This window comes from Thalassophryne amazonica, chromosome 12 (genome assembly GCF_902500255.1).
Source record: "Thalassophryne amazonica chromosome 12, fThaAma1.1, whole genome shotgun sequence".
Classification (NCBI taxonomy): Eukaryota; Metazoa; Chordata; class Actinopteri; order Batrachoidiformes; family Batrachoididae; genus Thalassophryne; species Thalassophryne amazonica.
Window position 1 is genome coordinate 62,219,418 of NC_047114.1, and position 27,204 is coordinate 62,246,621.

At 43.1% G+C, this 27,204-nt stretch overlaps 1 protein-coding gene across 2 annotated transcripts; it reads left to right on the forward strand.

Annotated features, from left to right (window-relative positions):
- Positions 1-872: 872 nt before the first annotated feature.
- Positions 873-24,083, forward strand: sirt6 (sirtuin 6). Of its 2 annotated transcripts, none has more exons than XM_034183780.1 (8): positions 873-1,182; positions 3,133-3,260; positions 12,370-12,552; positions 14,878-14,937; positions 18,412-18,507; positions 20,340-20,420; positions 22,146-22,269; positions 23,737-24,083. In XM_034183780.1, the coding sequence occupies exons 1-8, from the start codon at positions 1,117-1,119 to the stop codon at positions 24,052-24,054; spliced, it is 1,056 nt and encodes a 351-aa protein (XP_034039671.1). In that variant the 5' UTR covers positions 873-1,116; the 3' UTR covers positions 24,055-24,083. The 2 variants fall into 2 exon arrangements, with proteins under 2 accessions (XP_034039671.1, XP_034039670.1); XM_034183779.1 differs by having other exon boundaries at positions 884-1,182; positions 3,096-3,260.
- The last annotated feature ends 3,121 nt before the right edge of the window (positions 24,084-27,204 follow it).

Genomic DNA, 27,204 nt, shown 5'->3' on the forward strand with positions numbered 1-27,204 from the left:
TGTTTTCACTCGGGGTCACCACAACAGATCCAAAGTGGATCTGCATGTTGATTTGGCACAAGTTTTATACCCTGATGCAACTCCACATTACATGAAGAAATGTGGGGGTGGGGTTTGAACTGGGAACCTTCCACACTAAAATCAAGTGTATTAACCACTTGGGCACTACACCTACCTTTTGCATAGTAATGTTACAATATCTGAATGTGTTAGTGTGTGAGGGTGAGTGTTTTAACAGCACACACCCCACAGATTGGTAAATGTGAAATGTTAATTGTTGCAACCATTTTTGACTGAGCTGGTACAATGTTTGAAGGTCGGTCAGCCAAGGACAAAGTGATGAGTTTGAGAAAAATCAGTAAAGGTCACAGCGAAGGTCAGAATTTAAGCCCAGTATGTTCAAGATCTGTATACACACTGCTCAAACGGAAGTCATATTCATAGTTACTTATCAAACTAAGACTAAATTGATTTTTTTGGGGGGAGGGGGTGGTTGCAATAAAAGTACAACCTATTACATTGCAGTTAAAGCAATTAAGGTGTAATAGAGTCAACCTGCACCTCTTAAGTGAGTGGGTCTGCATAATTTCAATCAGTAAGTTCATAAATACAACTATTTCACTCAGAAATTTTAATAGATACATGTGCACCTGAGGATTGACAAATGTCCTATTTTTGGGGGGTCATTTTAATTGTAATTATTTGTTCGTTGGGAACTGGAGCCTAGTGAGACAGAAAAGGCCATGGGCCTTCTGGTGCCTTTAGGATCCTGCGGGGAAGCCCTTGCTTTGTTGTTGGAAATGAGTGAAATGTTGCTGGGCAGAATTAAATTACGACTGCAACATTAGATGGAATTATGTGAATATGGTAGTTCTTCGTTTGACCATTTATGATGGGAACTGCACACATAAGTTGTTTTTAGTTTTAACTAGACTGCTTTTAACCCTCCATTTCTTTGAACGCAGCACAGGCTGTCGCTTAGGATGACGTCACGAAAACACGACGAGGCAGTCAGTGTGTAAAACCGACAAACACTGATCTATGGGGATCATAATTTATCATCTGTGAGACTAAAAATAAATCAAATTAACCGTTTTTAAGCTGTTAACATCAGCCATGTCTGTGAATTATGCTGCTGGGCTGTCGCCGTACGCAAACAAAGGAGTTTGCGGACTCCCTGAGGTAAAAGACGAGCGAGCTAGTTAGCATTAGCTTTGTTAACTACTTTTAGCCCTTTAAAAGAGTGGATAATTTGTTTAATGCAGTGGTGAAAGGCATTAGTACTAACCCGACATAAAGATATTTTAATACCAGTAGAAGAAAGAAAAAAATATTTGGGCAGTGAAGTTACATTAAAAAATATATGAAGTCTGCTTCACAAAAAAAAGCTTTCAAAATGGGACGCTTATTAACATTGTGATCCTCGAACTTCATAGCAGCAAGAGCCCAGTCATGTGTTAAGACGTAAAATGCTATTTACGTAATGTGTATGTAACTACTTTGTTGGTAATCGACTGTTCTTTCGGATCGAGTCAGGTTTGGCAACATAGGCTGTTTTTTCATGTTGCCACATCCAGACCAGTGATCTCTCTTCCACAAAAGAAACCATCTGTCTGTCGCAGCCAGATGATGGTCAGGTCCATATGTCTTTTGACAGTGACAGTTTTTGTAATGTTGCCACCAAAGTTGGAGTTAAAGTAAAAAAAAAAATAATAAAGATATGCTTGTAGTGTAGATATTCAGCATACTGTATTAAACATTTAGGAATTATGGCCATTTGTATACATAGTCGATTTGCAGAGCCCGTAAGTACTATAATCGGACAATCTAAATATAAGGATTATTGTAAATACAAATACTTTTACAGCCAGTTTTCTTTAGACAAGTCGGGATGATACATTACTATTTGCAAGTTACTAAATATACTTTTTACTTCATTTGTATCAGTCAGTAAGAGCTACAAACAATGTTGTGCTGTATGGTGAATCTGTCTGGAGGAGGCAGTTCTCAAAACCTGAATGCAATGAGAAGTAATTAAGGGAAGACACCAAGTCATTTCATGACATTTCTGATGGAATTATACGTTTTTGAGGCTTTTTGGAGAAACTGTTGTGTAACCTGTGTCTGTTGCAGTTCTGTAGTTTCATGGAGTGGCACAAAGGAGTTTTCATACAAAAAAAAAAAAAAATAGATTAGGTTTGAGTCTCCATGTGTTTTAGCTGAAATTTCACATCTTGGTTTTTAATAAAATCCTGAGAAGATTTCTAAATCAACAAGCATATCCATCTCGGATCTACTGTGGCAACTCAGAGTTGGGGGAAAAGTTATAGGCAGAAGGAACTTACATACTTGACAAGACTACCAAATTTGTCAGTGTCCAAATGCTTGTGGGCCTGACTGTGTGGAGTCCCCTTGGCTTTATCCACATGATGAATTAAAAAAAAAAAGAGAAACCTTTGGCTAAATATCTGGTTGACTCAGCACTCGAGCAAAGTGAAGCTGCCTGATGCTATGTTGCTTCTCAGTGGTACCAGTTATGCAATGATTTTGAGCATACACTTTCTGAAAGTAGCCACAATTGCATGATTGACATATGAAATGATGCTGGTCTCATGCATTCATTTTGGTGTTACCAATGTGTATTATTTCAATGACACAGTTTTTTTGTTGTGTTTTTTTTTGTTTGTTTGTTTGTTTGTTTTTTTTATCTATGTTAGTTGACACTTCCAGCTGTGGTTCCTGTCTGTTGACATTCATCTAATACAGATCTGCCCAAATCTGTTCCTGGTTGCCATGTGCCTCACATGTTTTTCCGTCCCTGCTCCACCTACAGCCAATCAACTCTGACAAGTGTCCTCAGCCAATGAAGCACTGGGAAACACAGGAATCAAATAATTTGTAGTGAGTAGAGCAGTTAGACATGAAAACATGCAGGGCAGGTGCCCTCCAGGAGCAGATTTGGGCGGCCTTGACTTGACTCACACTTTGCTTAAATAAAATATTGCGTAAAAGCACCCATTCAGCTCTTTACTTTCAAATTCTCTTAGATTTATAGTTGGAGAGGTTCTGTTCTGTGACTGTACTTTCATTCTTAGATTAATCTTGAACATATTGTGGTGTGATGTGTGGCAGGCATTTGATTGTCCAGAAGAACTGAAGATGAAGGTTGAGGCACTAGCTCAGTTGGTAAAGGAATCACAGTACATGGTTGTCCACAGTGGGGCAGGAATCAGCACCTCTGCAGGCATCCCTGACTTCAGGTAAATCACCAAAATAATTCCATGTTTCTTTGTCACATATTGTTGTATCTCACACATACAAATCTTGCCTGTTGTGAAAGTGTAGGTACACGGACCCACAACAGGGGGCGCAAATGAGCGGACAATGGAATAAGCCAAAATATAACCATTTAATGTTGTGAATGTGCACAACAGGGCAACAGACAACACAATTGAGATCAATAGTCAATAATTCACGGTGACGTGTGGGCAGGCTCGAGGATAGAAGACGCCCGTCCAGAAAAGAGCCGGATCCCACACGCTTTCCACTGCCACCGGATCTGAAGCACCCCGGAGCCACCAAGCGCTGGGTCCCCAGGTGGCCACTGCCTCCGGCTGTCAGATCGGGTACTGCTGGCAGGAAGAACAGACAGGTGATGGTGGGTGCGTGAACACCCAGCAAACAGAAAGGGTGGGAAACACCTCCACCTCTTAAGCACAGTCACACAGGAACAAAAACGTGCAGAGCCTGAAAGACTACTTATCCAAGGAGCGAAGAACGTCGTCTCTTCCCAGCTTCCAGCTGCTGACCAGTCAAACAGGTACGCCTTGCAAATGTTCAGAATGTTGTACGGCACAAAACGACTGAGTGTTTACCTGATTGGTAGACGATTTCTCGGCAGCGAGGTGAAGATGCTGCCCGGCTTTTATGGAGATGTGGTTGTGGTGATGATGAGTGACAGCTGGTGCTGGTGATGACTGCCAGCTGCCACTCCCGGTTGCTCCGGCGCCCTCTCGTGCCTGAAGCCCACACTTCAGGCAGGGCGCCCTCTGGTGGTGGGCCAGCAGTACCTCCTCTTCAGCAGCCCACACAACAGGACCCCCCCCCCCCCCTCAACGGGCGCCTCCTGGCGCCCGACCAGGTTTGTCCGGATGCCGGCGGTAGAAATCGGCCAGGAGGGCCGGGTCCAGGATGAAGCTCCTCTTCACCCAGGAGCGTTCTTCGGGTCCATAACCCTCCCAGTCCACCAGATACTGGAAACCCCGGCCCCGTCGACGGACGTCCAGGGGCCTACGCACTGTCCAGGCCGGCTCTCCATCGATGATCCGGACAGGAGGCGGCGCCGGTCCGGGAGTGCAGAGGGAAGAGGTGTGGTACAGCTTGATCCGGGAGACGTGGAAAACCGGGTGAATCCGCAGTGAAGCTGGCAGCTTCAGCTTCACTGCCGCCAGGCTGAGGACCTTGAGGATGGAGAAGGGGCTGATGTACCGGTCTTTTAGTTTTTGTGACTCCACCTGCAATGGAATGTCCTTCGTTGACAGCCAAACCTCCTACCCGGGCTGGTATGCAGGGGCCGGGGATCGCCGGCGGTCTGCATGGGCCTTGGCCCTTGTCTGGGCTTTGAGCAGGGCAGAGCGGGCAGAGCGCCACACCCGACGGCACCTCCTCAGATGGGCCTGGACTGAGGGCACCCCGACCTCTCCCTCCACAAGCGGAAACAATGGGGGCTGGTACCCCAAACATACTTCAAACCAGGAGAGGCCGGTGGCAAATGAAACTTGGCTGTTGTGTGCGTACTCGATCCAGGCCAGATGGTTGCTCCAGGTCGTCGGGTGCGCTGAGGTCACGCAGCGAAGGGCCTGCTCCAATTCCTGGTTGACCCGCTCTACCTGTCCGTTTGTCTGGGGATGGTACCCGGACGAGAGGCTCACGGTGGCCCCCAGTTCCCTACAGAAACTCCTCCGGACTTGCGAGGAGAACCGGGGACCACGGTCAGAGACGACGTCGGATGGAATCCCATGCAGACGTACGACGTGGTGGACCAGGAGGTCTACAGTCTCCTGGGCCGTCTGGAGCTTCGGGAGGGCCACGAAGTGGACCGCCTTGGAGAACCGGTCCACTATCGTGAAGATGGTGGTCATGCCCTGGGACGGCGGGAGGCCCGTGACGAAGTCCAGGCCGATATGGGACCAGGGGCGGTGAGGCACAGGTAACGGCTGGAGGAGTCCCTGTGCCCGTTGGTGGTCAGCCTTTCCCCTGGCGCAGGTGGTGCAGGCCTGGACGTACTCCAGGACGTCAGCTTTCATAGACACCCACCAGAAGCGCTGCCGGACCACTGCCACGGTTCTTCGCACCCCGGGATGACAGGAGAGCTTGGATCCGTGACAGAAGTCCAGGACTGCAGCTCTGGCTTCTGGTGGGACATAAAGTCTGTTCTTTGGGCCGGTCCGCGGGTCCGGGTTCCGTGCCAGGGCCTCCCGGACGGTCTTCTCCACGTCCCAGGTGAGGGCGGCCACGATAGTGGACTCGGGGATGATGGGTTCCAGTGGATCTGACAGCTTGACCTTGACCTCCTCTTCGTGGACCCGGGACAGGGTAGGTGATCCGGAAGTCAAAAACGCCCGAAGAACAGTGACCAGCGGGCTTGCCTGGGGTTCAGACGCCTGGCGGTCCGGATGTACTCCAGGTTCCGATGGTCGGTGAAAACCGCGAAGGGCACCGTCACTCCCTCTAACAGGTGTCTCCACTCCTCAAGAGCCTCTTTCACCGCAAGGAGTTCCCGATTGCCGACGTCGTAGTTCCGCTCTGCTTGGGTCAACCTACGGGAAAAATAGGCACAAGGATGGAGAACCTTATCGGACTCCCCGCTCTGGGACAGCACAGCTCCTATCCCTGAGTCAGAGGCATCCACTTCGACTACAAACTGGCGATTGGGATCGGGGTGCACCAGAACGGGTGCAGACGAGAACCGACGTTTCAACTCCTTAAACGTGGCTTCACACCAATCCGACCAGGTGAAGGGGACTTTAGTGGAGGTTAGGGCCATCAGGGGGCTAACTACCTGGCTATAGCCCTTTATGAACCTCCGGTAGAAATTTGCAAAACCGAGGAACTGTTGCAATTTCCTACGGCTTGTCAGTTGGGGCCAATCTCTCACCGCCGCTACCTTGGCCGGATCAGGTGCGACGGAGTTGGAGGAGATGATGAACCCCAGGAAGGACAAAGAAGTACGGTGGAACTCGCACTTCTCGCCCTTCACAAACAGCCGGTTCTCCAACAACCGCTGCAGGACCTTACGTACATGCTGCACACGAGTCTCAGGATCCGGGGAGAAGATGAGGATATCGTCCAGGTATACGAAGACGAACCGGTGCAGGAAGTCCCGCAAGATGTCATTAACCAACGCTTGGAATGTCGTGGGCGCATTGGTGAGGCCGAACGGCATGACCAGGTACTCAAAGTGACCTAATGGGGTGTTAAATGCCGTCTTCCACTCGTCTCCCTTCCGGATCCCAACCAGGTGGTACGCATTCCTAAGATCTAGTTTGGTGAAGATTTGGGCTCCATGCAAGGGCGTGAACACAGAATCTAGCAGAGGCAGCGGGTATCGATTGCGAACTGTGACTTCGTTCAGCCCTCTGTAGTCAATGCATGGACGGAGTCCGCCGTCCTTTTTGCCCACGAAAAAGAAACCTGCACCCATCGGGGAGGTGGAGTTCCGGTCAACCCGGCAGCTAAGGAGTTCCGGATGTAGGTCTCCATTGATTCGCGCTCAGGACAAGAGAGATTGTACAACCTGCTGGACGGGTACTCAGCGCCGGGATCAAATCAATGGCACAATCATACGGACGGTGCGGGGAAAGAGTGAGTGCCAGATCTTTGCTGAAGACGTCAGCAAGATCATGGTACTCCTCCGGCACCGCCGACAGATTGGGGGGGACTTTAACCTCCTCATTAGCTGTCACACCGGGTGGAACCGAGGATCCTAAACATTCCCGGTGGCAGGTGTCGCTCCACTGCGTCACTACCCCAGACGGCCAATCAATCCAGGGATTGTGCTTAATCATCCATGGAAATCCCAAAATCACTCGGGAGGTAGAAGGTGTTACATAGAACACAATCTCCTCCCTGTGATTCACAGACACCACCAATGTCACGGGTGGTGTCTGGTGTGTGATTAATGGGAGAAGGGTGCCATCTAGTGCCCGTACCTTCAATGGTGAAGGTAGAGCCACTAGAGGGAGCCCTACCTCCCTGGCCCATCTGCTGTCCAGCAGATTCCCTTCAGACCCCGTGTCCACCAGTGCTGGAGCGTGAAGGGTAAGATCCCCACAAAGGATCGTCACGGGGATGCGTTCGGATCTACGGGCTTTCCCCGCGTGGATGTTATGGCCCACCCTTAACCCAGTCTCTAAGGGCGGGCGTTGAAGTTTTACTGCTTGGGGCAGTTTCTTTGTATGTGCTCATTCGAGCCACAGAAAAAACATTCTCCGCGAGCCAGCCTCCGTTGTCTGTCATGTGATTTTACTTTAGCCCTGCTCGTGTCCATAGCTTCGTCAGCAGGGGGAGCTGTTGCCCCACGGAGCTCTCCGACTGTGGAGCGTGGGGACGGCGGCACCCTTTCAGTCCCGGAAGGAAGAGGGACGGCTCGCACCCGGCCAGGCCCTTCGCCCCGCTCCCGACAGTGTTCTTTTAACCGGCTGTCTAACCGTATGACCAGGTCGACAAGCCCGTCAAAATCCCGCAGCTCATCCTTAGCCAGCAGGTGCTCCTTCAGGACCAGAGACAGTCTGTTTACGAAGGCGGCGCGGAGTGCAACGTTATTCCAGCCAGACCTCGCAGCCGCGATGCGGAAGTCGACTGCATACTCGGCTGCACTCCGACATCCCTGTCTCATTGACAGCAGCACGGTCGAAGCGGTTTCGCCTCTATTGGGATGATCAAACACCTGTTTAAACTCCCTCACAAACCCAGTATATGTTGTTAGGAGCCGTGAATTCTGCTCCCAGAGCGCCGTAGCCCAGGCGCGTGCCTCTCCTCGAAGCAAATTAATAACATAAGCCACCCGGCTGGCATCTGACGCGTACATAATGGGACGCTGTGCAAAGACGAGCGAACACTGCATTAAGAAGTCTGCGCACCTCTCGACACAACCTCCGTATGGTTCCGGAGGGCTTATGTATGCTTCAGGGGATGGGGGGGGGGTTCGTTGAATCACCACTGGAATGTCTGTATTCAGTGCTCGGTCAGCAGGAGGAGGTGCTGCAGCAGCACCCTGAGTGCGTGCTTCCACCTGGCTGGTGAGAGCCTCCATCCTCCGGTAAAGTATAACGTTCTGCTCGGTTACCAAGTCCAACCGAACAGTGAAGGCGGTTAAGATGTGGTGCAGTTCACCTAACACGTCTCCTGCCGACGCCTGTGCACCCTGTGTTTCCATTGGCGGTTCAAGCGATGGTTGACGCCCCTCGGATCCATGATGCTGGCCGAGAAATCCTGTTGTGAAAGTGTAGGTACACGGACCCACAACAGGGGGTGCAAATGAACGGACAATGGAATAAGCCAAAATATAACCATTTAATGTTGTGAATGTGCACAACAGGGCAACAGACAACACAATTGAGATCAACAGTCAATAATTTACGGTGACGTGTGGGCAGGCTCGAGGATAGAAGACGCCCGTCCAGAAAAGAGCCGGATCCCACACGCTTTCCACTGCCACCAGATCTGAAGCACCCCGGAGCCACCAAGCGCTGGGTCCCCAGGTGGCCACTGCCTCCGGCTGTCAGATCGGGTACTGCTGGCAGGAAGAACAGACAGGTGATGGTGGGTGCGTCAACACCCAGCAAACAGTCAGAAAGGGTGGGAAACACCTCCACCTCTTAAGTACAGTCACACAGGAACAAAAACGTGCAGAGCCTGAAAGACTACTTATCCGAGGAGTGAAGAACGTCGTCTCCTCCCAGCTTCCAGCTGCTGACCAGTCAAACAGGTACGCCTGCAAATGTTCAGAATGTTGTACGGCACAAAACAACAACTGAGTGTTTACCTGATTGGTAGACGATTTCTCGGCAGTGAGGTGAAGATGCTGCCTGGCTTTTATGGAGATGTGGTTGTGGTGATGATGAGTGACAGCTGGTGCTGGTGATGACTGCCAGCTGCCACTCCCGGTTGCTCCGGCGCCCTCTCGTGCCTGAAGCCCGCACTTCAGGCAGGGCGCCCTCTGGTGGTGGCCCACACAACACTTGCCAGCACAAATGCAAAGCCATGACACCTATACATGATTTTTTCTTTTTTTTTCCCCTCTGTGGAAAAAAACGCTCATCTAAAGTTTTAGAAGTTAAAGGGATGCGTCAAAAAGCTTGACATTCATGATGTTGTTCACAGTGACACTAACCTTGTCCTTAGGCAGGGTGAGCATATTACTCACAAACATAGAGGAAAGATTTCAGTGTAACACTAGCTAAATGCCATTAAATCTGCTATAAGGGCATACCCAGGAAACAGAAACACTTTTAATAACGGAGTTTGATAATTGATCAGATTTTCATGAAACTTACTGAGTGTCTCGCCTATCTTACAACAAACAACATCATTAAAATTTGAGTTAGATGTAGATAAAGGAACATAAGTATTAACTTTTCAATAATTAAAATAAAAAAAGAATTCAGTGTACCAACAGATTCTTGTGAAAGTTGATCTCAGGTGGGGGGTTATATGTGTTTATTAGCATAACAACAACTTCAGTCAAGAAAGTGGCTGTCAGACTTACGTCTTTTATGAAAATTTATACAAAAGCTGGAATAACTTTTTTTTTTTTGTACCGTGAGTTAGGGAGATAGCTGGATAGCTGTGAGACATGAATAGATTTCAATGAAATTTAAAGCCCTGTCACACACAGCAAGAATGTGCAGGAACCAGCCCGACACGGCAAATATTATTATACGTGGCACGTGCAGGTCATACTGACAGGCTTTGCCATACCAAAGCCATCTCGAGGTTCCCTCGTATGCGCTCATAACATTTCAGATCCTGTTTTTCCGCCATCAGAATATGTAAATTGCAGTCAGATGGTTCTCAGATTGCACGTGGACCGCTGTTGGATAGGTGTCCCATCTCAACAGTGCCTGGAGGATTTTGAGCATGTGCATCACACTCAGGGCCGCTGACCAATTTTGACCAGCTGTGTGGACTCTCACAGATGGCTGTCAGAACATTTTGGAACTGAAACCCAACACTTTTCGGTTGTGCGCCGATTTGTCATTCTGACGCCATTCTGCGTGATTCTGGCTATGTGTGACGGGGATATTAGTGGATAAGTCCACCTTGGGCCAAGGCAGAGCTTATTAAATGTTGGTACAAATTCAGATAAGGAGACAGAGATCTCTTCTATTTTATATTGAGTTTCTTGAACCTGTCACCTTATGGGGATTCATATATATATATATATATATATATATATATATATATACAGTGAGGAAAATAACTATCTGAACACCCTGTGGTTTTGCAAGTTCTCCCACTTAGAAATCATGGAGGGGGCTGAAATTTTCATTTTAGGTGCATGTCCACTGCGAGAGACATAATCTAAAAAAAAAATAATCCGGAAATCACAATGTATGATTTTTTTTTTTTTTTAATAATTGTATCTTACTGCTGCAAATAAGTATTTGAATCCCTACCAACCAGCAAGAATTCTGGCTCACACAGACCTGTAAATGTTTCTTTAAGAAGCCCTCTTATTCTGCTCTCTTTACCTGTATTAATTACACCTGTTTGAACTTGTTACCTGTATAAAAGACACCTGTTCACACGCTCAATCAATCACACTCCAACCTGTCCACCATAGCCAAGACCAAAGAGCTGGGATGGACTACAGGACAACAGGCAAGCAGCTTGGTAGACGACAACAGCTGTTATGATTATTTATTAGAAAGTGGAAGAAACACAAGATGACTGTCAATCTCCCCCGGTATGGGATTCCATGCAAGATCTCACTTTGTGGGGTAAGGATGATTCTGAGAAAGCTCAGAACAACACAGGAGGACTTGGTCAATGACCTGAAGAGAGCTGGGACCACAGTCACAAAGATTACATTAGTAACACATGATGCTGTCATGGTTTAAAATCCTGCAGGGCAGCAAGGTCCCCCTGCTCAAGCCAGCACATGTCCAGGCCTGTTTGAAGTTCACCAGTGACCATCTGGATGATCCAGAGGAGGCATGGGAGAAGGTCATGTGGTCAGATGAGACCAGATTAGAGCTTTTTGGAATCAACTCCACTTACCATGTTTAGAGGATGAGAACAACCCCAAGAAAACCTTCCCAACCGTGAAGCATGGGGGTGGAAACATCATACTCTGGGGGTGCTCTTCTGCAAAGGGGACAGGACGACTGCACCGTATTGAAGGGAGGATGGATGGGTCATGTATTGCGAGATTTTGGCAAACAACCTCCTTCCCTCAGTAAGAGCATTGAAAATGGGTCATGGCTGGGTCTTCCAACATGACAATGACCCCAAACACACAGCCAGGGCAACTAAGGAGGGGCTCCATAAGAAGCATTTCAAGGTCCTGGAGTGGCCTGGCCAGTCTCCAGACCTGAACTTAATAGAAAATCTTTGGAGGGAGCTGAAACTCCAAACCTGAAAGATCTAGAGAAGATCTGTATGGAGGAGTGGACCAAAATCCCTGCTGCAGTGTGTGCAAACCTGGTGAAAAACTACAGGAAATGTTTGACCTCTGTAATTGCAAACAAAGGCTACTGTACCAAATATTAACATTGATTTTCACAGGTGTTCAAATACTTATTTGCAGCAGTAACATACAAATAAATTATTAAAAAATCATACATTGTGATTTCCGGATTTTTTTTTTTTTTTTTTTTGTCTCTCACAGTGGACATGCATCTAAGATGAAAATTTCAGACCCCTCCATGATTTCTAAGTGGGAGAACTTGCAAAATCGCAGTGTGTATATATATATATATATATATATATATATATATGTTTGATTTTGTTGAGGACGTTTATTCTCTGTTGGGATGCAACAACGTCTGGCACAAAGCTGTAAAAGTACCAGACTTAGTAGAAGTTCATCACAATGGTAATGCTCAGTATGTGTTGTAATGAAGACATGTCCATGTACTATTTATGCTTCTAGTGATTGTGTGACTGTGCAAAGATGGGTTATAGAGAGAGAGAGAGAGAGAGAGAGCCTTAACTCAGCTAATCAATTAAAAAAGTATCTTGTTGTTGTTTTTAGTAGTAGTAGCATTAATTAATACTGCCTCCAAACTGCCCACTGCACTACAGTCTCTCCAGTAATGATTACATATTTTGGAGTCTGTGTATTTATGAGCATTTTCCTTTCAGGGGCCCAAAAGGTGTATGGACATTAGAAGAAAAGGGTGAGACACCTCACTTTGAAACGACATTTGAAGATGCCCGGCCCAGTTTAACTCACAGGGCCCTTTTAGGATTGCAAAGGGCTGGATACCTCAAATACCTCATTAGCCAGAATGTGGATGGCCTGCATGTCCGTTCAGGGTTCCCAAGGTAAGATATTTATAGACACATGGATGTAAAGCAGTTTAAATCGTCAATACTGGGGGACATTAATGGATGTATTATTTCACGGATAAATTGTAATGTTAATGTTGCATTGAAATGTGCATGATCTTACAAGATATGATCCAAAATCATCAAAATACATTGTCAGCAGGTCTGGGCATTAGCGGTGTTCTGTTGATCTGGGAGGGTTTTTTTTTTTTGTTTGTTTGTTTTTTTTTGGTGATTGGCTGGTTTGGTCCAGAAAAAAGTAATGATTCACAGAAATCAAGTGTTTGCATAAATTCATGCATTCATAGTCTTTTCTCTGGTAACAGCCCACTTCATGTGTTTTCTGACAGGGAAAGTGACCTTTGAAGCTTTTACTGTGAACATTTGTTTATTTTATTCTTTCTTTTTTCTTTCTTTTTTATGCAAGAAATAAAGGGATATCAATAAGAAACAACAGATCCAATTACTTCATCTTTGTCCAACACATGCATCCATTTTAACACCATAACACTGGGTTTAGAATCTTGTGGGTTATGTCCTGTTTTATTCCTAATTTTAATTTGAACTTATTGATGCACATCTCTACAACTTTGTCTTTAATTTTATTATGGACCCCATACACACAGACACACAAATAAAAGTTGAGGTCTTTTTGGCTGTCTGTCCATGAGTATTGTACATTCCACTCTTCCTTAACTGGTCAGTGGATTTGATAAACTTTTGCATAATGGCAGCACCTCATATGAAGATGTGTGTGAAGGAAAATAATTCTTGTCTGATGTTTCCAAGGGGTGATAATTAGGCATTTGTGCTTTACACTACAGAATCTGAGAATAAACACGAGCACCAACGAGCCCCTGGGCCCATATATTGAGTGCTTACACAATATAGATATTTCATTTTGACCCAAAAACTGTGTTTTGTGGACTTGGAGAAGGCGTATAATCAGGTACCCCGGGAGATACTGTGGGAGGTGCTGCGGGAGTATAGCATGAGGGGGTCCCTTCTCAGGGCCATCCAATCTTTGTACGCACAAAGCGACAGCTGTGTTAGAGTGCTTGGCAGTAAGTCTGACTTGTTTCCGGTGGGGGTTGGCTTCCACCAGGGCTGCGCCTTGTTGCCAATAGTGTTTGTGATATTCATGGACAGGATATTGAGACATAATTGGGGGGAGAAGGGTTTCCAGTTTGGTGTTTGCAGATGATGTGGTCCTGTTGGCTTCTTCAGCCTGTGACCTCCAACACTCACTGGATCAGTTCACAGCTGAGTATGAAGCGGCTGGGATGAGGATTAGCACCTCTAAATCTGAGGCCATGGTTCTCAGCAGGAAACCGATGGATTGCCTACTCCGGGGAGGGAATACGGCCTTGACCCAAGTGAAGAAGTTCAAGTACCTCGAGGTCTTGTTCACAAGTGCGGGGACAATGGAACGTGAGATTGGCCGGAGAATCGGTGCAGCAGGGGCAGTATTGCATTCGCTCTACCGTACTGTTGTGACGAAAAGGGAGCTGAGCCAAAAGGCGAAGCTCTCGATCTACTGGTCAATCTTTGTTCCTACTCTTACCTATGGTCATGAGGGTTGGGTCATGACTGAAAAAATTAGATCGCCAGTACAAGCGGCCAAAATGGGCTTCCTCAGGAGGGTGGCTAGTGTCTCACTTAGAGATAGGGTGAGAAGCTTGGTCATCTGTGGGGAGCTTGGAGTAGAGCCACTGCTCCTGCGTGTTGAAAGGAGCCAGCTGAGGTGGTTCAGGCATCTGGTAAGGATGCCCCCAGGGCACCTCCCTAGGGAGGTGTTCCAGCCATGTCCATCTGGAAGGATACCCCGGGGAATACCCAGGACTAGGTGGGGAGATTATATCTCCACACTGGCCTGGGAATGCCTCGGGATCCCCTAGTCAGAGATGGTCAATGTGGCCCAGGAAAGGGAAGTCTTGGGTCCCCTGCTGGAGCTGTTGCCCTCGCAACCCGATCCTGGATAAGTGGTTGAAGATGAGTGAGTGACTTTTGACCCACAGGATTTACTTTCCTTTTTCTTAGTTCTCTCTCCACCTAATGTTAGATTTTTTTTTTGTCTTATTTTATTTTATCTATTTTAATGCAAGTTCACCAAAGATATAATTGAAAGAAAGGCTGAACTGAGACGGAAGGCACAAACCTGTGCACTCAGAAGATGCAATTTAGAAAGGAATCTATTTATATTTCAGAGTGTGGCTCAGAAGGAAGGATGGTATAAAGTTTTGTAGAAGCATTTAACTGTGTAATTTCAGTGACTGTCATCTGTGTGATTTTGTTGCCTTTTTCTACATCTCACTTTATTAGGGATCTGCTCTCAGAGCTCCATGGAAACATGTTTGTTGAGGAATGTGAGAAATGTGGAAGGTATGTGAGCGTACACACACACACACACACACACACACACACACACACACACACACACTTGTTTCCAAAAAACCCAGTTCCTCAAACCTTTCAGTTTTCTTTTTGATAATCTCAGTCAGTGACATTTGCTTAGTGGCCATTTTAATGAGCAATCCTGATCGATTACAAAATGCCAGGTACATCAGCCAGAAATTTTGGGTAATGCACCACAGTGTAAGACCAGATGCGCAGCTGCACAAATAACATTTAAATAATAAAATAAAAAAACACTAAGATGCAGTCAGTGTCATTTCTGTAAGTGGAAACAATTTTTTCATTGTGATTGGTCAGGAAGGAGAAAAAGAGGCAATAAATAAACAGGTGTGTACATAATTGGCGCTTGTGCATGTAAAAAGTAAATATGTAGCAGAAAATATGGAGGGAATCTTTTCTCAAGAAGAAAGCGATGTAGAGATCTTGTCAGAAAAGCGCTTCGCCCTGTGTTTTCTGTTGTGCATAGTTTTTAGCACGCACAAGTAGTGCTAAGTTGAAAAGATTGATTTTGAATCAATTCTCATTTTAATTCCCACAGTGTTGGAACAGCATCCCTGAAAAAATAACGATGCAGCTGGGCTGTTGCGCTGTTTCCGAGGGTGTGAAAATGATCGTTTATCTACATTGATTGTGGACCTGCTGGTTCTGATTTAGAAGTAGGTCCATAATTTATTCATCAACCTCTGTCAAAGACATTTAAAGATGTCAATCATGATGAACAGGGACTGTTGTCTGTTGCGGGCAAGAAAAGAGAAAAGTCTGCCGTTTAATTCACACAGTAGTGTTTTTTTTTTTCTTTCATTCCTCATAACGTGCCTTTTCCGTGGGACCGCATAAACCTTTGAAGGATTACGTAAAAACTACTTCATAGATTCTCACCATATTTTCACCTCGGATACAACCCTAATTCCAATGAAGTTGGGACGTTGTGTGAAATGTAAATAAAAACAGAATACAATGATTTGCAAATCTTCTTCAACCTATATTCAATTGAATACACCACAAAGACAAGATATTTAATCTTCAAACTGATAGACGTTTTTGTTTTTTGTGTAAATATTTGCTCATTTTGAAATGGATGCCTGCAACACATTTCAAAAAAGCTGGAACAGGGGTGACAAAAGACTGGGAAAGTTGATCAATGCTCAAAGAACACCTATTTGGACCATTCCACAGGTGAACAGGGTAATTGGAAACAGGTGAGTGTCATGATTGGGTATAAAAGGAGCATCACCAAAAGGCTAAGCTGTTCACAAGCAAAGATGGGGCAAGGATCATCACTTTGTGAACAACTGCATGAAAAAATAGTCCAACAGTTTAAGAACAATGTTTCGCAACATTCATTTGCAAGGAATTTAGGGATTCCTTCATCTACAGTCCATAATATAATCATAACATTCAGAGAATCTGGAGAATTTTCTACACATAACCAACAAGGCCGAAAACCAACATTATAGGCGGCACTGCATTAAAAACAGACATCATTGTGTAAAGGATCTTACCACGTGGGCTCAGGAAAACTTCAGAAAACCATTGTCAGTTAACACAGTTCGCCACTACATCTACAAGTGCAAGTTAAAACTCTACCATGCAAAGTGAAAGCCATACATCAACAACATCCAGAAACGCTGCCACCTTTTCTGGGCCTGAGCTCATTTGACATGGACAGACGCAAAGTGGAAAAGTGTGCTGTGGTCTGTTGAGCCCACATTTCAAATTGTTTTTGGAAATCACGGACGTCATGTCCTCCAGACAAAAGAGGAAAAAGACCATCCAGCTTGTTACCAGCGCAAAGTTCAAAAGCCAGCATCTGTGATGGTATGGGGGTGTGTTAGTGCCCATGGCATGGGCAGCTTACACATCTGTGATGGCACCATCAATGCTGAAAGGTACATCCAGGGTTTGGAGCAACACATGCTGCCATCCAAGCAACTTCTTTTTCAGGGACGTCCCTGCTTATTTCAGTAAGACAATGCCAAGCCACATTCTGCATCTGTTACAACAGCGTGGCTTCGTAGTAAAAGAGTGTGGGTAGTAGACTGGCCTGCCTGCAGTCCAGACCTGTCGCCCATTGAAAATCTGTGGCGCATCATGAAGCGCAAAATACAACGTAGACCCCAGACTATTGAACAACTGAAGTCGTACATCAAGCAAGAATGAAAAAGATTTCACCTACAGAGCTTCAACAATTAGTGTCCTCAGTTCCCAAACGCTTATTGAGTGTTGTTAGAAGGTAAGGTGATGTAACACAGTGGTAAACAGCTTTTTTGAAACGTGTTGCAGGCATCCATTTCAAAATAAGCAAATATTTGCACAATAAATAACTGCACAATAACTTTTAAACAATAAAGTTTATAAGTTTAAACATTAAATATCTTGTCTTTGTGGTGTATTCAATTGAATATAGGTTGAAGAGGATTTGCAGATCATTGTATTCTGTTTTTATTTACATTTTACACAACGTCCCAACTTCATTGGAATTGGGGTTGTAAATATTAGGCCATGAAAGACTCCATTAAATTTTTGAGGTGATCCAGATCCGAATCCGGATTCTTGATCAAGATTTCACTTTATATACGCTTTGAAGGATTATGTCAAAACTACTTCACGGATTGCACCACATTTGCACCACAGACAGATATTAGGGCATGGAAGACTCCATTAAATTTTGGAGGTGATCCGAATCCTGGATCACGATTTCACTTCATATAGGCTTTGAAGGATTACACCAAAACTAATTCACAGATTCTCACCAAATTTGCACCACAGATAGACATTATGGCATGGAAGTCTCCATATATGTTGGCGGATGTTAGAAATCTGTGATTGCTCTTGTTCATTATGTGTTCAGTCAGTAGATAATACTGACACAGTTGGCAAATATTGCATGTTTTTCTGAGCAGAAAAAGCTCAAAGATATTCAAATACAGTGATATAAAGCGTAATGACCAAACATAACATTTTAGAAGATGAAACAGTTGAAGTTTGGCATTTTTGCTAAAGTGGCAATTACAACAGTGAAGCCATTACCAATATATTAGAGATGTATTTTCTGTATAGGATTAGTGGTTTTGTCAACTCATTTTTTCATTTGTGATGTTAAGTTCAATCACTGCTCATCTCTACAGTTTATTGTAGAGTCAAAATTCCTAGTTAAAGTTATGATGCCTTGGTCATCGTTCATGTTGAATGTTATTTTTTATAACTGTGTCACAGTTAAAGGCAAATGAGGTAATATGTCTGATCTTCATTTTACCTCAGTGGCTTGCACACTAAACATTCAGTGCACGTGCATTTTGGCAGGTAGACCTAATAAAGTGACCACTAAATGTTCATCCCCACCTGTCATGTCTAAGCATTTGTGAACAGGTTTGTATTGGATCTTACTGCAACTGTAAATTAAATATTAATGAGGTGATTTTCACTGTCTTGGCTTTCCAGGCAATATGTGAGAGACAAGGTGATCGGCGTGATGGGGTTGAAACCAACAGGACGTTACTGCGATGTTGTCCGCTCCAGGGGTCTCAGAGCCTGCAGGTAATGCATTCTTGGATGCACGCATTTGAATTAATCTTCTGTGTGGTACCTACACCTGAGATAATTGGAGTATGATGTGATTATTCAGGAGTGTATATAACTCACAAATTTTGCTGCTTCCATTTTCAGGAATATGAATATTTGATGCTTTACTCCAGGGTTCCATGATTAAATACATCAGGAGCCTGCACCATTATAAAATTGTGGTTAAAGGCTGTGATTTAAATACAATATGATGATAAACCGTCATGGAAAGATGGAGTAAAATGTGATTCTGTGCATGAACTGCAAACATACACAGGCCTCGCTATCACAGTGCTTATTTGTTAAACACATAAAACTGTAAGTAAAATATTCCTGTGAAGTCTTCTTAAACTGTTGAGTAAAAAAAAAGCTGTCAGAGCTGTGAATGAAGTAAGGTGACAGGAGCAACAAAGTTAACAAGCACCAGTTCATTTACATGACATTCTTTGCATTAATTCTAAGTTAAATGTTTAAAATATTTATTTAACAGTTTTAAATTAAATGATTCATGGAGGTTTTTTGGGGTTAACTTTCAGGTAGCAGATGCAAAAATGAAAATACGTTATATTACAATCTTGATCAAATAAGGTACAAAATTAGTTTGATCTATGTTTTAAATTTTTACGTGTTTGAGGTTGGATATAAAACAATCTCAAAGTCTCATAATTGTATAACTGCTCACAGTAATTTTCCTGCTATAAAAAGAACATAACATGGACACTGAGGATTTTTGACATGTGTGACATATGTAACAAAAGTAACCCTGAATTGCTTTAGTTTTATCTTAAGGCTATGTCACACTGACTGATGCAGTAAAAGGATTAGTTAAATATTTAAGTATTTTTTCCATTGGCAAATTATCAGTTTTCTCTGGAGCTTTATAGATAAATATGCTCCTTGCTGAGAGAGAGAGATGAGGAGAAAGAGTTCCTTTCTCTGCTTGTGCTGGAGCTTTGGCCAATCAGAAGCCCAGAATGAACCGTCAGACAGCCGCAGGAAAAATAAAAGACAAGCAGAGGACAAAACAGCAAACAAACTTGCAGGTAGTGGGAAATCTCTCTGCCTGATCACTGCTCAAATTTTTGAACACGCATATAAGTTTTCTAACGAGCTTGCCTGACATCACGGGCAGCCAGCTCTAGGAAGAGTCCTGGTGGATCCGAACTTCTTCCATTTACAGATGATGGAGGCCACTGTGCTCATTGGGACCTTCAAAGCAGCAGAAATGTTTCTGTACCCTTCCCCAGATTTGTAACTCGAGGCAACCATGTCTTGCAACTCATTGTGTCTGCAGACAATTCCTTTGACTTCATGCTTGGTTTGTGCTCTGTTATGCACTGTCAACTGTGGGACCTTATATGTAGGTAGGTGTATGCCTTTCCAAATCATGTTCAGTCAACTAAATTTACCCCAGGTGGACTCCAATTAAGCTTTAGAAACATCTCAAGGATGATCAGTTTAAAACAGGATGCACCTGAGCTCAATTTGTAGCTTTCTTAATTTTTTTTCTTTCATTTTTAACAAATTTGCAAAAAAAAAAAAAAATTGTCATTGTCATTATGGGGTATTTTTGAAGAAAAAATGAATTTAATCCATTTTGGAATAAGGCTGTAACATAACAAAATGTGGAAGAAAGTGAAGAGCTGTGAATACTTTCCAGAAGCACTGTACATGTAATTCATTCGTCAAAAAGTTGCATTGGTATTGAAAATACATATTATTGGTGTGTGTGTGTGTGTGTGTGTGTGTGTGTGTGTGTGTGTGTGTGTGTGCACGTGCGTGCGTGCGTGCACGCGCTCACCAAACAGAGGGAGGCTGATCAGCACCATCCTGGACTGGGAGGATGCGCTTCCCGACAAAGACCTGAACAAAGCAGATGATGCCAGCAGGTGAGACACAGAATGAGGACTCAGAATCTCTTTGTTTAAAAATGTCCTGTTGATTCATTGCCCATGAATGCAGCTCTGTCCTTTCAGCTGTGCTTCCAGAATCCACAGGGTACTTGTCAGTTTTTTTGTTTTTACCTTTTTAATTTTTATATATATATATATATATATATATATATATATATATAATTTATTTATTTATTTATGTTTCATGAACATAAATGGGAAAAACCAGAACAACTGTTGCTAGATATCTTTTTTTTACTGTAATATTTATTTTAATACCGTGAATGCCAACTAGATTGCCATTCATTTTCCATTATTTTTAATTTCCTGTTGCTGCACCTTATTCAGTTCTCAAGTAAACTATAGTATAATGGTGTCTCTTTGAGGGCTGGCTAGTTCAAAAGAATCAAAAAGAAGCTGGAATGAAAACTGAAGAGTGATGTAACTGGAAATTGCCACTAGTCTCTGCTTTTCTCTGCCTTGATGGTGAAAGAGAATTATAATATGTAAGATGTTACAAAGAATCACAGATATATATATATATACACATACTTTTTTTTTTTTTTTGCAAGACCTGCATTCACGTTTTGGGAGATATTTTTTTCAGCAAAACGTTTTGGGGGTTAACAAGCCTCTATGTCATTGTGTAAATAAGGTGGGGAGGAACAATATGATTTAAGCTGTTTTCCTTAGACTTGTCTTGTTGGACCTGTGGTCAGGCCACAAACTTTCCTCCACAGCCTGACAGGCCTTTTTGAATTTTAATACACTTGCTCTTAAAATTTTGAGGTGTACATAATGATATTTTTAGCTGGTGTGGCCTTGAGAAACTAAGTATAACTATAAAATATTTGATGTGCATAGATTTTATAATAAGTATTGATAATATTCAAACTGATGAAGTATAGTATTTAATATTGCTTTTATTAATGAGTATTTTCCTTAAATTATATGCAAATAAAAGGGATTGATGGAATATGTATTATTTGAAGATGGTCAGACATAATTACACAGAACCTTCAGAATGTTGTTTTAAAAAGTTTTTTGTCCAAAGCACAATGTAATCCAACCCGTGGATCAGCCTTCAAAATCCGGAAAACTGTATTTGTCCTGACATACAGAGTTGATATGATGTACGTACTTCAGCTTCATTGCTTAGTGAAACATTGTGGAAAACGTCCATATGTCCACATCAGTGCTTCAGTTTTTATTTTATTGGATCTCCAGTTTTGGTTTTATTCCAGTGTATTATGAGTGAAGATGTCATCAGTCACAGTTGATAGAAGCTAGTTGGACAGGAATGATTTCTAATGGTCTTCCCTGCAAAATAAGTTGTTTCAATATTTATACATGTTTTTAAGCTTGCTTTTAGAAAAATCTGAAGTAACGCCAACGCTGGCTAAATGTTGTCAAATTACCAGAATTCAATCAGAAAGTCCAACTTAGGAAAACCATACAGTCCCCCAACGATTGTGTGTACAAGATTTCTGGGAGGTGAGGGTATTCTGTGTGTACAGACAATCACCCAAAGTTTATCTGTACCAAATTCCAGAAAAATTCATTGAACAGTGTTTCAGGAAAATCATCAGATGGCACATTGCGCTTGTATCTTGATAGATTATTCCAAAGAACTAGAAATTGAAAATTAGTGAGCATAACGGAACAGTGGCTCAAACAGGTGCATGTCATTTAATGACGCATTTTCTAAATTTTGTTGCACAGACGAGCAGACCTGGCATTGACCCTGGGCACATCCATGCAGATCAAACCCAGTGGAGACCTTCCCCTCCTCACTAAGCGCAACGGTGGAAAAGTGGTCATAGTCAACTTACAGCCCACCAAACATGTGAGTCTCCTTCCACCAGTCACATCTATGTAATGTTGTTATAGCATGGAAGAAAAGTGAGTTCCACCCTGTGCACATTAATGTCATGCCTCATAACTGTAAATGTAACTGTATTTTGTCTGTGTTGACAAACAAAGATGAAATTGAAAATATAGGCACCAAAGTAGAAACTTGGTGTAACAAAAGTCAGTACAAGTATGCAGATCCTTGAATATAACAAATCTGAATCATCACTTTTACAGCCAGTTGTCTTCAGACAAGTCAGGAGGAGGATACAAAAACATCTGTGGCGCGCCCGCCACAGGAGAAACACCTCCGTGTTGATAACCATTTGTAAAATCCAGGTGGCTTTTGGTGGCTTTCAGTTGAGTGAGTATCTGAGAAATTGTTTAACATCAGGGCATGTTCCAACTTGTCCTTAAGGCTTCCAGCGGAGGTGTTTTTCCTGTGGTGGTTGCGCAGCCGACGCGCCAATCCGTCCGCATGTCTTTCATTAAAAAAAATCTCCTTTAACAGTGGAATGTCCGGATAAACTGCTGATTCCGACCTCTTCTGAAAGTTCTCTGTTCTCTCACGACATCCTGGGTCAACAGAAGCTTAAATTTGGAGGTTTTCAGCTTGAAACAGGATGACGATGTCGCCTCGGAGCGCTGCGCGACGTCCCGCGCCGTGGGAAGTCCTTACAGCGATAGAAACAATCCAAAATCTCTCGTCAGCCGTTAAAATTTTCACCGAAAACCAGCTTAATTTCTCGAATGGTATCCACTCGGATGTGCCTCACAGTTTTTGAAAAAATTTTGATGAAGCACAGCGCCAGTCTCTCAGCAACTTCTCAGACAAAGGAATTCCGACGAGGGGGCTGGACCACTCCTCCCACAAGGCGTGCTCACAGGCGAATGACGTCACCGACAGGCGTGAAAAAACTCTTGCATGCCCACGAGGGTTCAAGCTTGGCTGATGTAATCACACGTGATTCAAATCCATATGGTTTTTTAAAAAATAATAAGGTCGGATACTTTTCTAATAGACCTCGTATAGCTGAAATTTCACATCTTTAGTTGAAAAGTCTGTTTGTGCCACTCTACCATGAAGCTTCCCTCACTTGTCTGCTTTGTTTACTATGGCTGTTTTTGAAGTGAACCTGCTTCAAACAAAATGAACATACACCTGTTGTTTCTATGCATTGCTGATTGACATAAATGAACACCAAGAGATATTCAGTCATATGGAAATGTGGAAATGTTCTTGTATTTATTTGCTGAATTGTCTTTTTAAAAACAGCCTGTAAAAGTGATGATGAAGGGTACTCATACTAACACAGTTATTCAGATGTGACACTTTGAAGTATTTGCCATTTAAGGGTGTACTACTAACGTATGTGTTTTGGTGTATGTGATGGAATGAGTTTACCACTTAATGAAAAGCGGTTCTTATCTAGTGTCACAGTTCAAATTCTCTGTTTTGTAGGACAAACATGCAGACCTGCGCATCCATAGTTACGTGGATGAAGTCATGAAATGGCTAATGGAGCTGCTGGGACTGGACATTCCAAAGTGGGAGGGGCCAACAGTCTGTGAAACCTCCATACTCACCTCTGACGGCAACACAGACATTAAACCACCTCGTGTGAACAGTGCTAAGGGTAAAGTGAAACAGGACATCATTAAGGAGGAGAGAAAAAGAACAACACAGCAAGCCAACAGCGAAATTGTTAAGGATGAGGAGGACGTTTTGCTGAAGCGAGAGAGAACAGACTCTCCAGTGAAGATAAATGAAGAAAAATAGTCTCAGGTATTGTTCTTATAACAACCTCACAATACGGGCACAAATCAACCCTACAGCTGAGGGTTTGAATAATTACTCAGAGGACGGAGCTTCTTGTCTAAAGCTGTCAGGAACAAAGGCCCTATCTTGGTGATTCATGGTGCAGATTGCAACTGAATTTGAGGTGTGCTCAGCTCCACTTTGCTATTTAGAGGACACATAATTTCAGCAGAAAACAGGATGCAGAGTGCAAAGGGGTTGGACTTATTTGCTTAAGTAGTCATGAGTACAGTATTTTCCGGACTCTAAGTCACAGGGTTTTTTTTTGTTTGTTTGTTTGTTGTGTTTTGTTGTTGTTGTTTTTAGGTTTTAGTTTTTGAGGTCCTGTGATTTATATATCACAGAATACTGCGTTATCTTTTATCATCTGTGGTCACAAAATGGTGCCATCTACATGTGTGACATGTTGCTCCTATGTACAAAATGAAGTACTGTGATTCACAAGCCAGAAAAAAATGTGGCTGTAATGGACCAATAAGTTGGATGTGAACCACTGTAAAACAAGAAGATCTGAAAAAGGGTGATGTTCTATGTCTTAGAAATGTTACAAATTTAAGAAATCAGGCTCTCAAACTGAAAGACCACACTCTGGAATAAAAAGAGGGAATTATAACATTCATACTACTTGCCACTCCACTTATTAGGACCATATGAAACAAGAACTACAGCAGCAGGTCAGCTAGGCTAAGCTGGTAAGTTAAGGCTGTATCTTCTGCATTTTTTTCCATTAAAGTTTTAAAATATTTGATTTTATATAACAGCTGAGTGGATCCTTGTCATTTGATTGGGGCTTTGTATGTCACATGACATGGATTATTCGTCCCATTTGCGTTGCATTACATTTAGAGTGCCATTTGGTTCCATACATTTGGTACCATTGCACTATGCGCGCGCACACACACACACACACACACACACGTACACATGCACACACACACAAAACAAATCCACTGCGCTGTAAGCTGTCTGACGTGATTTTTGTTGTTGTTGTTGCACTGAGGAAATAGGCTTTTTTGGTAGTACACACAAGTGCCTTCCCGCTTGTGTGAGTGCACACCGCGTGCACGCTCAAACAAGCCAGGCAGCGCTTAGCTTTAAAACAAACATGGCAAAGTTTGTTTTGCTGATGGACAACAATTTGATGGCGGACTTCATCGTCAGAATGATTTTTGGACTCCTATTTAAAGTTTGTGTTGGATTGTTGATGTCAATTTCTGACGTTTATTTATTTATTTTTTTTTTTGCTGCACTGAGAAGGTACCGAAATGTAAGTCCCTTTTCTGTTGTTTCTAAATTAATACAACCCCTGGCAAAAATTATGGAATCACCGGCCTCGGAGGATGTTCATTCAGTTGTTTAATTTTGTAGAAAAAAAGCAGATCACAGACATGACACAAAACTAAAGTCATTTCAAATGGCAACTTTCTGGCTTTAAGAAATACTATAAGAAAAAAGGAAAAAAAATTGTGGCAGTCAGTAACGGTTACTTTTTTAGACTAAGTAGAGGGGAAAAAAATATGGAATCACTCAATTCTGAGGAAAAAATTATGGAATCATGAAAAACAAAAGAACGCTCCAACACATCACTAGTATTTTGTTGCACCACCTCTGGCTTTTATAACAGCTTGCAGTCTCTGAGGCATGGACTTAATGAGTGACAAACAGTACTCTTCATCAATCTGGCTCCAACTTTCTCTGATTGCTGTTGCCAGATCAGCTTTGCAGGTTGGAGCCTTGTCATGGGCCATTTTCTTCAACTTCCACCAAAGATTTTCAATTGGATTAACATCCTGACTATTTGCAGGCCATGACATTGACCCTATGTGTCTTTTTGCAAGGAATGTTTTCACAGTTTTTGCTCTATGGCAAGATGCATTATCATCTTGAAAAATGATTTCATCATCCCCAAACATCCTTTCAATTGATGGGATAAGAAAAGTGTCCAAAATATCAACGTAAACTTGTGCATTTATTGATGATGTAATGACAGCCATCTCCCCAGTGCCTTTACCTGACAAGCAGCCCCATATCATCAATGACTGTGGAAATTTACATGTTCTCTTCAGGCAGTCATCTTTATAATCCTCATTGGAACGGCACCAAACAAAAGTTCCAGCATTATCACCTTGCCCAATGCAGATTCGAGATTCATCACTGAATATGACTTTCATCCAGTCATCCACAGTCCACGATTGCTTTTCCTTAGCCCACTGTAACCTTGTTTTTTTCTGTTTAGGTGTTAATGATTTCTCATTTGTTTTGTTGTGCATTTTTGATTTTTGAGACATATTGCTTTAAGTTTTCCGTCTTGACGCTTTGATGTCTTCCTTGGTCTACCAGTATGTTTGCCTTTAACAACCTTCCCATGTTGTTTGTATTTGGTCCAGAGTTTAGACACAGCTGACTGTGAACAACCAACATCTTTTGCAACATTGCGTGATGATTTACCCTCTTTTAAGAGTTTGATAATCCTCTCCTTTGTTTCAATTGACATCTCTCGTGTTGGAGCCATGATTCATGTCAGTCCACTTGGTGCAACAGCTCTCCAAGGTGTGATCACTCCTTTTTAGATGCAGACTAACGAGCAGATCTGATTTGATGCAAGTGTTAGTTTTGGGGATGAAAATTTACAGGGTGATTCCATAATTTATTCCTCAGAATTGAGTGAGTCCATATTTTTTTCCCTCTGCTTGGTCTAAAAAAGTAACCGTTACTGACTGCCACAATTATTTTTCACAATTTTTTTATAGTGTTTCTTAAAGCCAGAAAGTTGCCATTTGAAATGACTTTAGTTTTGTGTCATGTCTGTGATCTGCTTTTTTTCTACAAAATTAAACAACTGAACATCCTCCGAGGCCGGTGACTCCATAATTATTGCCAGGGGTTGTATAATATAAAATGACAATGTATGTTCCAGCTTTCACCTCATAAAATATTTGTACCATTGAACTCTTAAACATTCATTATTTGTATAATATTGCATGTTTACTTCATCTATGATAGTCTTTTTTAATGGCGACAAGAAGCAGTTGAGTATTGAGGCTCATAAAAAAAAAACATTAGTTAGCCCATTAGCCTTTGCTTGCTAATGCAGCATTTGTACTATAAATA